A 12,288-nucleotide genomic window follows, 5' to 3' on the forward strand; every position below is an offset into this window, starting at 1 on the left:
TAGACATTTTTCTTTTTTGCCACGCTTTTAGCTTTGCACAAGCCTATGACATATAAAAAATAACCAAAAATGTTTGAAATGTTTTTATTTCCTAATTCTGTATTTTTTTCAATATTTCAAGTTTATACAAAAAGATCGAGGATAATAATTATTTTATGTTTTGATCATTGACTTGCTGCTTTTCCAGCAAATATTTTTTATTAAAAGTTTAATGCTTTTATGTCATAATACATCGTTTCTTTTTTATTTGTTTTAGTTGTTTAAAACTTTCCCAACTTGTTTTTTTTACTCTTTTTCTCATTTCACACATTTTTCAAAAAAACATGATTTACAAAATAAATGAACTTTTGTTTTAAAATTCTTTGAAACGAAATAGAAACAAATTTGTTATGAAATGATATCTTAAAGAAAAACAACTAAACATTTGTATTTGACGAACAACTTTCAAATCAAAATTTTTAAATGTTCCACCATTTCGCTTTAAATTCTTGTTCAATTCTTTTTCATTTCAAAATTAAACAAAAATTTACAATTAATAACACCTTGTTTTTATTTTTTATGTTCTTAAAAATTAACACAAATTCATATTTGTTCCGAAAATAGTGTCCAAAGCAAAAACAGTGAAATGAGAAAAAAAGGTTAAAAATTTCATTGAAAAAGTAAAAAACAAGTTAAAATAATAATATAGGAATGAAGAATTGTGATACTGTGGCTTTAAACGTTCATCATGAAATATTCGCTTCACAGCCAGCAAGTTTTTGATCTGGGTCCTAAAAGAATATAAAATTTTCATTGTCTTTTTGAACACAATAATTTCAAAAAATTTTAACAGAATTCTGAAAAACAAAAATATCAGAAAGTCTGTTTATTTTGTTTTTGCTTTTAGCCTTTTCACAAATCAAAAAAGCAAATTAAAGTTTCAAAAAAACAGGGTTGAGATAAAATTTTGAGGTCAAGATAAAATATGCACCCTATTTTGTTTCTGACTAATTGAAAAGATAATAATTCGTTGTTCAATTGAATATGATGCAAGTTCTTAATGATTGCATTTGAAATTCGAACCTAATTCAATCAACTCTTTTTGTATTTAAATTCAAAAGAAATGCTTTTTTCTTTTTGTCAAATCTTTTATAAACAAATGATCCAAAAACGTTATTAAAGTTATTGGACATATTTTTTTGTTTGGAATATTTTATCAAAAAGTTTCATAAATAACAGAATTGAACCTTTGGTATTTTGCTTGTTATTTTTTCATCGCTGTCAGCAAAAAAGAAAAAGAAAAAGAAAAAGAAAAAGAAAAAGAAAAAGAAAAGAAAAGATAAGATAAGATAAGATAAAAAATATTCTGAAGTTTATTATCGATTGTGATTATTACAAATTTTTCATAACTGCACATATATTTCTTTTGATTTCGTTTTATAAACATCATTCTGAAATGAAAAAAAGATTTATATTTATTTTTTGGATTATCAAGTTTTCTTTGCATTTCGATGTTTTATGAATTTTCAATATTAATTGAAGCTAATTATCTTCACTGCAAAATAATTTCGTTTTTTGTTCATTTTTCAAATGATTATTGAACAATTTAAATTACCCTTAAATTTTATTTTTATCCGTTTCCAAATTAATAGTAAAAATTATTTGGCATATTTATTGTTAAAGAACATGGGCACAAAAGACAGAGTGAAAGTATAAAATGTACATATAAACACATAGTGCAAATTACACAATATCCTTTATTTTAGATTGCTATTGAATATGCAAATAGTTTGCGTATTATTGGACAACTGCGGAAAAAAAAGCGCACCAATTTAAGCTTTTTCGGTCTGAATCAAAAAATTTGAGTTATTTAAATATTGTTATGAAATTATCAGAGGCAATGAAGCTTCCAATTGATCAACTCGGAGTTGGAGTCGGAATGGTGTCTTATTTCGCACTAATGGTATATAATGCTATTTTTCTGATTTTGCTAACATAGCATTGCATTTTTTTTTTATTGCACCATTTGCATTGATTGTAGAAATACATGGCCATTATTTTTTCATTTATGAGCATTACAGCCATTGCTTCTTGCATTCTTTATGCTTGCTTTACAAAATTTGAAGGTGGCTTTACAAACTTTTTTGTTTGGATTTCTATGGGAAATCTAGTTAAAGCAAGTTGGGATGGCGATCCTCATCTTATGTTATTTTAGTTTGAGAAATTAATTTTCTTTCATTTGTTAATTCACATTTAATATAGTTTTGCACTTATTCCAGAGCTTTTGTCTTGCATCATATTTTATGTTGGATTTTCAAAAATGAAATCTGACCTGAACAAAGTGAAAGTTAATACCGATAACAAGGTCATGTCCGTGGGGGATTATGGATTGCTTGTGCAAGGAGTCCCAAAGGATATTCATGATGCAAAGGAAGTTGCGACCCATTTTAGTCAATTTGGATCGGTTCATTCAGTATTGCTTGTATACGACGTGAGAGATTGGGGAAAGAATCAAGAAAAATTAGATGAAGCTCTTCAGAAAGTATGCAATGGAAATAAACAAAAATTTTTATAATTTAATTAAACTTTGCATTCACGTTTTCAACTATTTGCGTTTTCAACAACGTTTTTTAAAAACACATTTCCTGTCATGTTTTGCAATTGCTTGTTAATCAGTACCACATTCTTTCTGGGCCTGAAGAAACAAACGTACGCTCATATCAGCGTTTCAGCTCGTTTTGGCTGAGCCAACAAGAACGAGTGGTTTCTATTCCCGCAGACCCAAACGATGACGATGACAACTTTATCATAAAGCTTCTTCGATACTTCGGATTGAAAAAGGATAAAAGTGTGAATAATTGGCAATCAGTGATCTTTCTTTATGAATAAGTGACTTTGTTGCTTTATTTATTTTCTTTCTTTCTTTCTTTCTTTTCTCCCACCATGTCCATTTTTGATTCACATTTATGCTTAATCCTTTTTGATGTTCTCTATTCTTTTTCCTTTTTTTCCTAATTCAACAGTCTACTTTGAGAATCAGATAAATAAGCTGTTTGAAGAAAGACTGGCTCTGGAGGACTCGAGCAAGAAGAAGACAACAGGAATTGCCCTTGTCTTGTTTGACCTCGCAGAAGACGCCAAAAACTGCGCTGTGCTGTTTTCAAAGCAGTTGGATGTCAACTGTTTTGGAGTTGATGTCGATTTGCCGGAAAATATGTGTGTTGAAGTTATTGGTTTTATTTTTATTTTATTTTATTCTATTTATTTATTTATTTATTTTACCTTATTTATTCACCTTTTTTTTCCCACTTTGTTTATTTTCTCTTTTCCCTTCGCATATCTCTCTTTTTTTCACAACTCATTCAAATAATTCAAACACACTCACAATTCCTTCCAGGCGCATACACGAAAAGATCATTCATGTAAAGCCAGCTGTCGAGCCGGACGATATTCTCTTCTCCAATTTGGGATACACTCGAAAGAGCAGAACATGGAGGACTATCTTCATGGACTCTATTTCAGTGGTGTGTACACTCGAAATTTTTATTTATGTTGTCAAGACGATTATATTTTATTTTATTTTATTTATTTTATTTTTCTGACAATAAAATCATTCCGATTTTTATCGTTCATTTTTAAAAATATAAACCCTGTATATCTTCAAAACACCCAGCTTATTGTAATTGTGGGTGCCGGCATCACATACGCAGTCAACCTCTTCAAAGAGTCCAGCAACAGCACCATTCTCACGCTGGGCTCGTCTCTCATAGTAACCATCCTCTCCACCATCATCTGCATGGTGGTGAAGAAGCTGACCCCCTTCACAAAGCCAATGACGTCAACAGTCGCTGTCTCTTCCTCTGTCTTCCGCATCTGGTTTGCCGACTTCCTCTTGGGAACATTCATCACATACCTCATCTCTGCCGTGTCTCAACAGCGTGTCCTGTACAACCCAAGCGACCCTGCCACGGAAACCGCATATTACATGTCGTATGAGTGGTTTGTCGAGGTTGGCACAGGGCTTGTCTCAAACATTGCTGTGGATGTGATCAAAGTGTCATTGCTGCAGGGCACACAGATTGTGGACAGGTTGATGAGACTGCCGTATTTCCTGTTCTCCACCCATCTCCACCAGCACGAGGTGAATATCGGATACGAGCCGCCGGAATGGCCACTCGAAATTAGAATGGCACATTTCGTCAAGACGGTGCTGTCGGGGCTGATGGTGTCGTCGTTCATGCCGGTCATATGCCCTGTGCTGGGTGTGTTTTTGTTGAAGAAAGAAAGAAAGAAAGAAAAAATTCATATTTTTTTTTTTTTTTTTTTTTTTTTTTTTTTTTTTTAGGAATTATTGATTATTTTTGAATGTTTTCATGCACTTTATTTCTTTCTCTTAATATCTTTTTCAATATTTGACTTCTTTTAATTGAAACTTCTTTCTAATTTTCTAAATTTTTTCCTCCCTCTCCACAAAATAACTATCATTCACATTGTTTCTTATTCTCACCAGCTATCTACTTCATCCTGCAGTACTTCGTGGACAAGTGGAACCTGATCTCCTACTACAAAGTGCCTGCGTCATACACCCACGACGTGATCTCTTCAGTCGTCGAGAACATCCGCCTGGGCTTCCACCTGCACTGCCTGACGATGATCCTGTGCAACGTGTTCACCATCTACATCAACAACATCGCCGTGGAGGAGTCGTCGATGGCGTATCTGAACGGCTTCGTGATGGGCGGGGCGTACGGCGTGATGCTCATCTACCGCCTGGGGAAGCGGCTCATCAGAGGTTGCAAAGACGGCTTCATCAACAAGAGAGAGGTGCACACGAACGACGACATAGACGAGACAGATGGGATGCCCTTTTCGAAGCTGGATGGAGTGCTGACGTGCTATTTGCATGATCACCCGATGTATGCACAGCCCGTGCAGTGGGATGGGATGTCGCATCCGGAAAGGGAGGAAGAGGTGCGTCAGATGCAGGCGAGGTGGAAGGAGATGATGGAGAGGGACTTCAGAAAGAGAGGGGAGAGAAGAGGAAGAAGGAGAGGAGGAGGAGGAGAAGAAGGAGGAGGGTTTGAGGAGGAGATGGAAATGGAAGGAAGGGAAAGAGAAGGAAATGGCAACCGTTTGAAAGCTGATGATGATAAAGGTGGAGTTCCGACTGTGACGCAAACAGTGGCAAAAGAAGGCGAAACGAAAGATGCTGATGCTGAGGCTAAAGATCTTCCTGCTATGAGTGAAGGAAAGAGTAATGAAGAAGCACAGGCAAAATTATCAGAAGAACAAGGGAATTTCAGATCTTTGGCTTCTTCGACTGATTTGAGTGAAGCTGACATTGGCAAAGAAAGGAACAATAATGAAATGGAGAATAAAGAGAAGAATGGAAACTCAGATTTTGCAAAGCAAGAAGGGAAAGGAACAAAAGAAGGAACAAAAGAAGGTGCAGAAGGAGAAGGAGAAGAAGGAGAGCGACTAATCAACTGCAATCCTCCCATCGAGTTCTCCTTCTATTCGTTCTGGGCGAAAGAGGCGCCGTTTCCACGGCTGCCGAAGAAGAAAGTGCAGATGATACCTTCTTTTAACAGCAAAGAGTGGAACGAGAAGATGGAGCAGTCGCTGCAGAAGGAGATAGAAAGGGCAGCAGAGATGGAGCAGAAGATGAAGGAGAAGAAGGAGGAGAGGGAGAGGAGGAGGAAGGAGAGGATGGAGAGGAGGATGAGGAGGAATAAAGAGAAAGGAGAAGGAGAAGGAGAAGGAGAAAGGAAAGATGAGTCAATAAAGTTAAATAAAAATTCTGGTGAAGATGGAGCTAATGTTATTTCATCGAATTCTGAAGCAACGACAAATGATGGGGTTATGATGACATCTGAGAAAGAAAGTGATGATAAAATGAATGTTAATGAAAAGAAAGAGAAGAAGCAAGAAAACGATGAAAATGGCAATGATAAAATGAAATCAATTGCAGAAAAGTCAAATAAAACAACTGAAAGTGTTGCTGATGAAGATGAAGATGAAGATGAAGATTCTATCAAAGAAAAAGAAGAAGAAGAAGAAGATGATAACGAAGACTGGGTGAAAGATATGCGGAATATCTATTTGGAGCGCAAAGAGCAGAATAAAGTGAAAGCCAGCGTGTCAAAGATGATGATTGCAATGAATTTGTCAGGAGAATCAAAAAGAGACGAAAATGCTGTTGGAGATAAACAAGATAATGAATTCTCTAAATTAGCAGCAGGAACTGGAATACAACTGTTAAATGAATATGATGATCAGTTTTCGCAATCTTCTTCGTCATCTTCCTCTTCCTCTTCTTCCTCTTCTTCCTCTTCTTCATCTACTTCATCTTCTTCTTTTCGCATTCCTTTAACTTCTCAACACATCACAATCTCTGCAGATTCCACAGAAAATGAATCTTTACGCTTTTCTCCCAGTTCTTCTTCTTCTTCTTCTTCTTCCTCATCATCTTCTTCCTCAACTAAATCTAATAACCCCTCTTCTTCATCTCTTCTTTCAGCACCTTTCCTCTCTTCCTCAACAACACCTCAGTTTTATCTGCCCACTCCATCTTTTTCTTCCTCTTCCTCATCAAACAGCTCGCCTTCGCGTGATACTGCTTCTGCTGCTGAAGAGGAAGAAGAAGATGAAGAAAACGCTCCATTGCGCAATAAAGAGACAATCCCAAATTCATCACCAGACTCTGCTGAGTCACAGCTGCATACACCTGTTTGCACTTCTTTTGATTCGCAGGCACTTTCTTCAGCTCAATCGCTGCTGTCTTCTTCGCTAACCACAAATCTTATTGAAGGTGTCAAAAACATAGAGAATATCCCAGTGGATGTGTTTGGGTATGATGTGGCTGAGCAGATGGGGCATAGATCACCTGTGAATTGAAGAGTGTATTGAGTGTTATGAATAAACTCAGATAAAAAGATGATATTTTTCTTTCTCTCTTTCTCTTCCTCTTTCTCTTTCCGATTGAAATTTCATTTGTATTTATCCAGTTATTCTTAATCTTTCATGTGTGAAGCAATAGTCAAATTAAAAACATAAGAAAATAAAATAAAGTTTGCATTGAAAGGAATTTGCGGATTTGACAAATGCGAACTTGTTCAGTTTTTTAGTTTCATTGATTTTTAGATAATAAATTTATTTTCCTTTCCTTTCCTTTCCTTTTTCAGTTTTACTAGCAACCAACCAAGAAGTTTTAAATGAGTGATAAAATTATTATTCTCTTTTTTTATTTGTCGCTTTTTCATTTTGTTTATTCAACTTTTGGGAAACTCATGAAACAGTGAGTGCCAATTAATTTTTGGTTTATTTGCATTATCTATTCATCATGCTTTTCTTTTCGTTAAATAATATAAATATATATTATTTATATATTATTTCGAAATTTTCTTTTTTCTTTTCTTTTCTTTTCTTTTCTTTCTTTTTTCTTTTTTAGAGTTTCAAATGTGAAGAATTTTTATTTGTCTAACATTTTCCATCATAGCATTTGAATTTAGAAGTTCAAGTTTATCCCGTGCTTCTCTTTGGATAGTATTATAATCTTAATTTTCTATCTTCGTTTTTTATAATGTTCTTATAAAAAATTGTCAATCATTGTTATTCAGATTTTTGATTTAATTGGATGAATTGTGCTTTGATGTTTTTCTGAAAACAGCCGAGTAATTGTGTTTTAAAAGATTTTATTCATTTCAAATTAAAATTCTAACTCCTTTATATAATTTTTGTGTTTCGAGAATTATTAGAATAAAGTGAATAACAACGAAATTGATTTCTTTGAAAAATTTACAAAAATATCCGCATTTTATTTGCAAATTGTTTAAAAAGAAAGAATTAACAATTCAGTGTGCAAATAAAATCAAAGTATTCATTCAACAATTTCTTTTCATATTATTTATCAAAATAAAAAACCTAAAAAAGTTGATCAGCCGTGATACCATAACAAAAGGCATTGTATTTCTTTCGATTTTGTTTTTTTATGGCAAAGAAACGTAATTGGGAAGAAATAGAAGTCATTCCAAGTGTGATTTTTATGGCAATTTGATAAGTGTTTTTCATCCAATAAACAAATGTTTTTGTCATTGAATACCTTTTAAAACAATTAGAAAGTCTTTATTACGTTGCCCTTTCTTCGACCCCTGAATACAAAGAAGGAGAGCAATATTTCACAACAGATTCAAAACTTGTTTATCGGCCTTATGCATCAGACTTTGGTCCTTTGAATTTGTCTTGTGTTTATCGTTTTTGTGTTTTAGTTAACCAATTAGTGAAGGTTTGAAATTGTTTATTTTTAAAAATAATAACACTGTAACAAAAATATACTCTAAAAGGATTCTGAAACATCTGGAACGAAGTTTGTGTATTACAGCAGCACTGAATCACATAAAAAAGCAAATTCAATTTTTCTGTTGACTTCTTACATGGTGCTTTACATGGGACTTACTCCAGAGCAAGCATTTTTAAAGTTTTCGAAAATAACTTCTTCTTTACCATTTTTTCGCGATGCAGCATCCGGCCCTTCAACAATGGATCTATCAATCGTGGATTGTTTACATGGATTACTTAAAGCTAAAAAGAATTCATATTTTGATTTTCAATTTTTTGATTTTCAATCGTATGAGTGTTATCTTTTTTTCCCTATTCTTTTATTCTTGCCTTTTAAATTGTTTTTTCCCTCATTCTTTGATGAAAATATTTGGCACCTTTTCACATAAGATATGAATACTATGAAAAAGTGGAAAATGGAGAAATAAGCTGGATTGTGCCACAAAAGATAATTGCCTTTTGCTCTCCGACACATTCTGATATCATTACTCCCTTTGGGTGTATTTCTCGCTGTGCAGAGTTTTATATACCCCTCTTCACTAAGTGGGGAGTGAAGGCAGTGGTCAGACTGAACAACAAACTTTACGACAGAGAGCTCTTCACGCGCGCAGGAATCCGACACTTCGACTTATATTTCGATGATGGGTCTGTTCCCTCAGAGCAGATTGTGTGCAGGTTCCTGGCGATCATTGAGGTGCAGCAGGAGATGGGGAGTCTGGACAGGAAAGAAGAGGGGAAAAAAGACTCCTCCTGGGCAGACAAGGCAGAAGGCGACGAGAAAGGCAAAACAGCAAATGATAGCGAGGCGGGTGTCAATAACACTATTAATGGTAGCAATAACAGTAACAGCACCTTCGGGCGAGCAGTGGCAGTACACTGCAAAGCCGGTCTGGGGCGCACGGGGACGCTGATTGGGTGCCATTTGATGCGCAGTGCGAACTTCACAGCACGAGAAGCGATTGCGTGGATCAGGATCTGCCGGCCGGGCTCTGTTGTGGGCGAGCAGCAGCGGTTTTTGTGTGAAATGGAGCACAAACTGAAGAAAGGAGGGGAGCTGGACATGGCAATCAGCAGAGAGAAGGAGAAAGAGCGGAGAAGAGAAATCGAGTTTGAGCGGGCGTGGCTGGAGAGGAGGAAGAAGCTGGCTGCGATGGTTCCGCAGGCATCGCAGGCAGCACCGATCAAGAGAGGGTTTTCTGTTTCTTTGACTTCGAGAAAGGGAAGGTCTGTTTCGACTGGGAGAATAACATCATCATCATCCTTCTCTTCCTCTTCCTCCTCCTCCTCCTCACATTTATCATCACGTGCTGCTTCTAACCGTCCTTCTTCTGCTTCAAGGCCAACTACTCCACGAATCCCGCTCACAGCTCGTTCCACATCTTCCATGTCTTCTTCTTCTTCTTCTTCTTCTCGATTGACTTCTCGTTCCACTTCTTCTTCACAGAGATCTCCATCGAATGGCTCAATCACCCCTCGTTCTTTGTCAAGGGCTTCTTCTTCTTCATATTCTACACCAACCAGAAGAGCATCTTCCACATCTCGTATTTCCTCTCCTTCATACAGCCGATCCGCAATCAATTCATCTTCATCATCATCATCTTCTTCTTCTTCACCATATTCTTCTTCTTCTTCTCGTTCTCGTTCTCGCACATCTGCTTATTCTACTTTCCTGTCAACTCCTCCAAAATCACTTTCCATCCGCTCAATCACTCCTCCCCCTGCTGCTCGTTCTTCTCCTTCTTCTTCTTCTTCTTCCACTTCACAACACATTCGCTCCATTCCTCAATCATCATCCAATTCATCACCATCGTCTTCATTACCTTCTTCTTCTTCCTCTTCTTCTAATTCCACTCCAAATTCCAATAGAATCCCTCCTCATTCGTCTGACATTTACACCCCAACACCTTCCACACCTCAGTCACTTCCTGCCCTCTCTCTCATTTCATCCATTCAGAAACAGAAGCTCCAATCATCGTCATCTTCTTCTTCTTCTTCTGCATTATCATCAATAACAGCATCTTCTTCTTCTTCTTCTTTGAATTCTTCTTCTTCTTCTTCCTCTTCCTCTTCAAATGCTAATACTGTACCAATTTCTTCTGTAAACTCAAGACCTTCATTGCAAACAAAGACACAACTCAACATTCCTCGCTCTTCAACAATCTCTTCTAATACATCTTCGCCTTTATCTGCTCGCTCTATTTCATCATCGTCATCTTCTTCTTCTTCTCCCACATCATCTTCATCATCATCTTCACCATCATCTTCACCACCACCATCTTCTTCTTCCACAAAAATCTCTTCCTTGCCTCTTTCTTCAATCACCCCCTCTTCTTCCTCTTCAATCACACCCTCTTCTTCTTCTTCTTCCTCTTCCTCTTCCTCTTCTTCTTCTTCATCCACTCCTCCTCGTCCCTTCGAGTCTCTCTCTGCCAGAGGCGCCAGAACCGACCGCAGCACATCCAGCGAGCGCTCAGCCAAAAGCGAAGTGTACAAACAGCTGAGAGGAAGGATGATGGGTTCTCAAACAACAACAACAACAACTTCTTCTTCTTCTTCTTCTTCAACATCAATGAATATGAACAAGAATACAAGTACTTCTAATTCTCATTCCAATTCCAATTCTAATTTCAATGCCAGCATTCCATCTTCTGTCGCATCCTCCCCTCGCCCACCCACCCCCACAAGAGATGTCACACTCAGAAACAGACCATCCACTCCGCCTGTGAGTGCCAGGCAGCACAACCCTCTCTCTTCTCCTCAGAGCACATCAAGATCAACTGGAGCTATAGGAATAACAGGAATGACAGGAGCAATGGGAACAATGGGAACAAAGCCGTTGCGTGAGCGGAGCACCAGCAGAGAAAGAGAGGGCAGACATTTGCCTCGTCCTCCAACTCCTCCCAGTGCGAAAAGTTCTTCTGGATTCTCAGTGACTTCACGGCTTTCCTCGAACAAGCAAGCTGCTGGTTCGGTTCCTCGCTCTCCTGGGGCTTCTCGTGGATCTTCTATTCCTCAAACAATTTATCGACAGATTTCTACTCCTCCTTCTCCTTACTCACCAGCTCATATTACGAGATCTGTTACACCAAATTCTAGATCTCGAAGATCTTCTCCACTAACTTCATCAAATAGGCTTCCATTTAGATCGTAGTTAATTGTATTTTCATTCATTCATTATATAAATGTATGTGTTATGTTTGATCTATGTATTTTTTTAAATGAATGATTGATTTGGAAATTACCCATAAATTGTAATAATGCCAAGCCAAGTGTGACGAAATTTTTGTTTTCAATATCTATTCATAATATTCTTTTACAAATATAATGTCTTTGATGTAACTATGAAATTATTTTATTTATTATGATGAAAATGAAATTTACGTGTCATTTTTAATTAATGACTTTCAAAGAGAGATATCAAAGTAAAAAACGAACAATTTAGCAAAAAAGGAAAAGCTGATCCAGAAAAGAAGAAGAAGAAGAATGGAGGGTTGTCAGTTGGTGTGTCTCATGATTTCTCGGAATTTAAATATTGAATTTTAATTGCTATATTTTAATGAATATCAGGACCTGTTGTTGTTATTTTCTTCCTTGTAGTAGTTGGAGGATCGGGTTTGATTTTGTTATTTTATTTTTATAAAAAGCTTTATTATTTTGACTTGTTAATTTTATATAACAGCTCTTATTGACGTTGTTCGATCAATGCTTCACTAAGCCAAATGCGTGTTTAACTTGCAATATATCGGGAAATAATACATGTCATTCACTTGACTGTTCATCTTTAATTCTGAGTTTACTGCACCGATTTTGAAATCATGTCAAATATTGATAAGAGAGATTGTGAAAAAAATGAACCATTTTTTCATCGTCAATTTATTCTTTTCATGCATTTCCAATAAATAAGTAAGGCCTTTGCGTATATTGAAATGCACAGCAACATATTATATTTGTTTGAAATATGGATCGTTTTGA

The 12,288-nt window shown here is 36.3% G+C and overlaps 2 protein-coding genes across 2 annotated transcripts; both read left to right on the plus strand.

Moving 5' to 3' along the window:
- The first annotated feature begins 1,220 nt into the window (after positions 1-1,220).
- On the plus strand, positions 1,221-7,758 carry MONOS_7875 (uncharacterized protein). Its single transcript, XM_067878235.1, has 10 exons — positions 1,221-1,689; positions 1,746-1,824; positions 1,875-1,942; positions 2,021-2,193; positions 2,242-2,521; positions 2,656-2,827; positions 3,003-3,195; positions 3,377-3,503; positions 3,653-4,241; positions 4,490-7,758. Exons 1-10 carry the CDS (start codon positions 1,570-1,572, stop codon positions 6,874-6,876), a joined length of 4,188 nt encoding a protein of 1,395 aa, XP_067731708.1. The 5' UTR covers positions 1,221-1,569; the 3' UTR covers positions 6,877-7,758.
- A 211-nt stretch (positions 7,759-7,969) lies between these two features.
- Positions 7,970-12,178, plus strand: MONOS_7876 (putative Dual specificity protein phosphatase CDC14A; the record flags this gene model as incomplete). Its single annotated transcript, XM_067878236.1, has 8 exons — positions 7,970-8,012; positions 8,097-8,263; positions 8,322-8,605; positions 8,707-11,473; positions 11,582-11,585; positions 11,731-11,817; positions 11,884-11,928; positions 11,996-12,178. 4 exons carry the CDS (start codon positions 7,970-7,972, stop codon positions 11,465-11,467), a joined length of 3,255 nt encoding a protein of 1,084 aa, XP_067731709.1. The 3' UTR covers positions 11,468-11,473; positions 11,582-11,585; positions 11,731-11,817; positions 11,884-11,928; positions 11,996-12,178.
- Between the last annotated feature and the right edge of the window lie 110 nt (positions 12,179-12,288).

The sequence above is a fragment of the Monocercomonoides exilis genome, assembly GCF_001643675.1.
Source record: "Monocercomonoides exilis strain PA203 chromosome Unknown scaffold11-1913109, whole genome shotgun sequence".
In the NCBI taxonomy this organism is placed as follows: domain Eukaryota; phylum Preaxostyla; order Oxymonadida; family Polymastigidae; genus Monocercomonoides; species Monocercomonoides exilis.

What these genes read in the sequence shown, in the direction of transcription:
- MONOS_7875 (XM_067878235.1), top strand. Translation starts at nt 1,570, where the DNA reads ATGATTATTGAACAATTTAAATTACCCTTAAATTTTATTTTTATCCGT. An exon ending in CCTCATCTTATGTTATTTTA is followed by an intron (nt 2,194 to 2,241) that starts GTTTGAGAAATT and finishes CATTTAATATAG; the next exon opens with TTTTGCACTTATTCCAGAGC. An exon ending in GGTCATATGCCCTGTGCTGG is followed by an intron (nt 4,242 to 4,489) that starts GTGTGTTTTTGT and finishes TATTCTCACCAG; the next exon opens with CTATCTACTTCATCCTGCAG.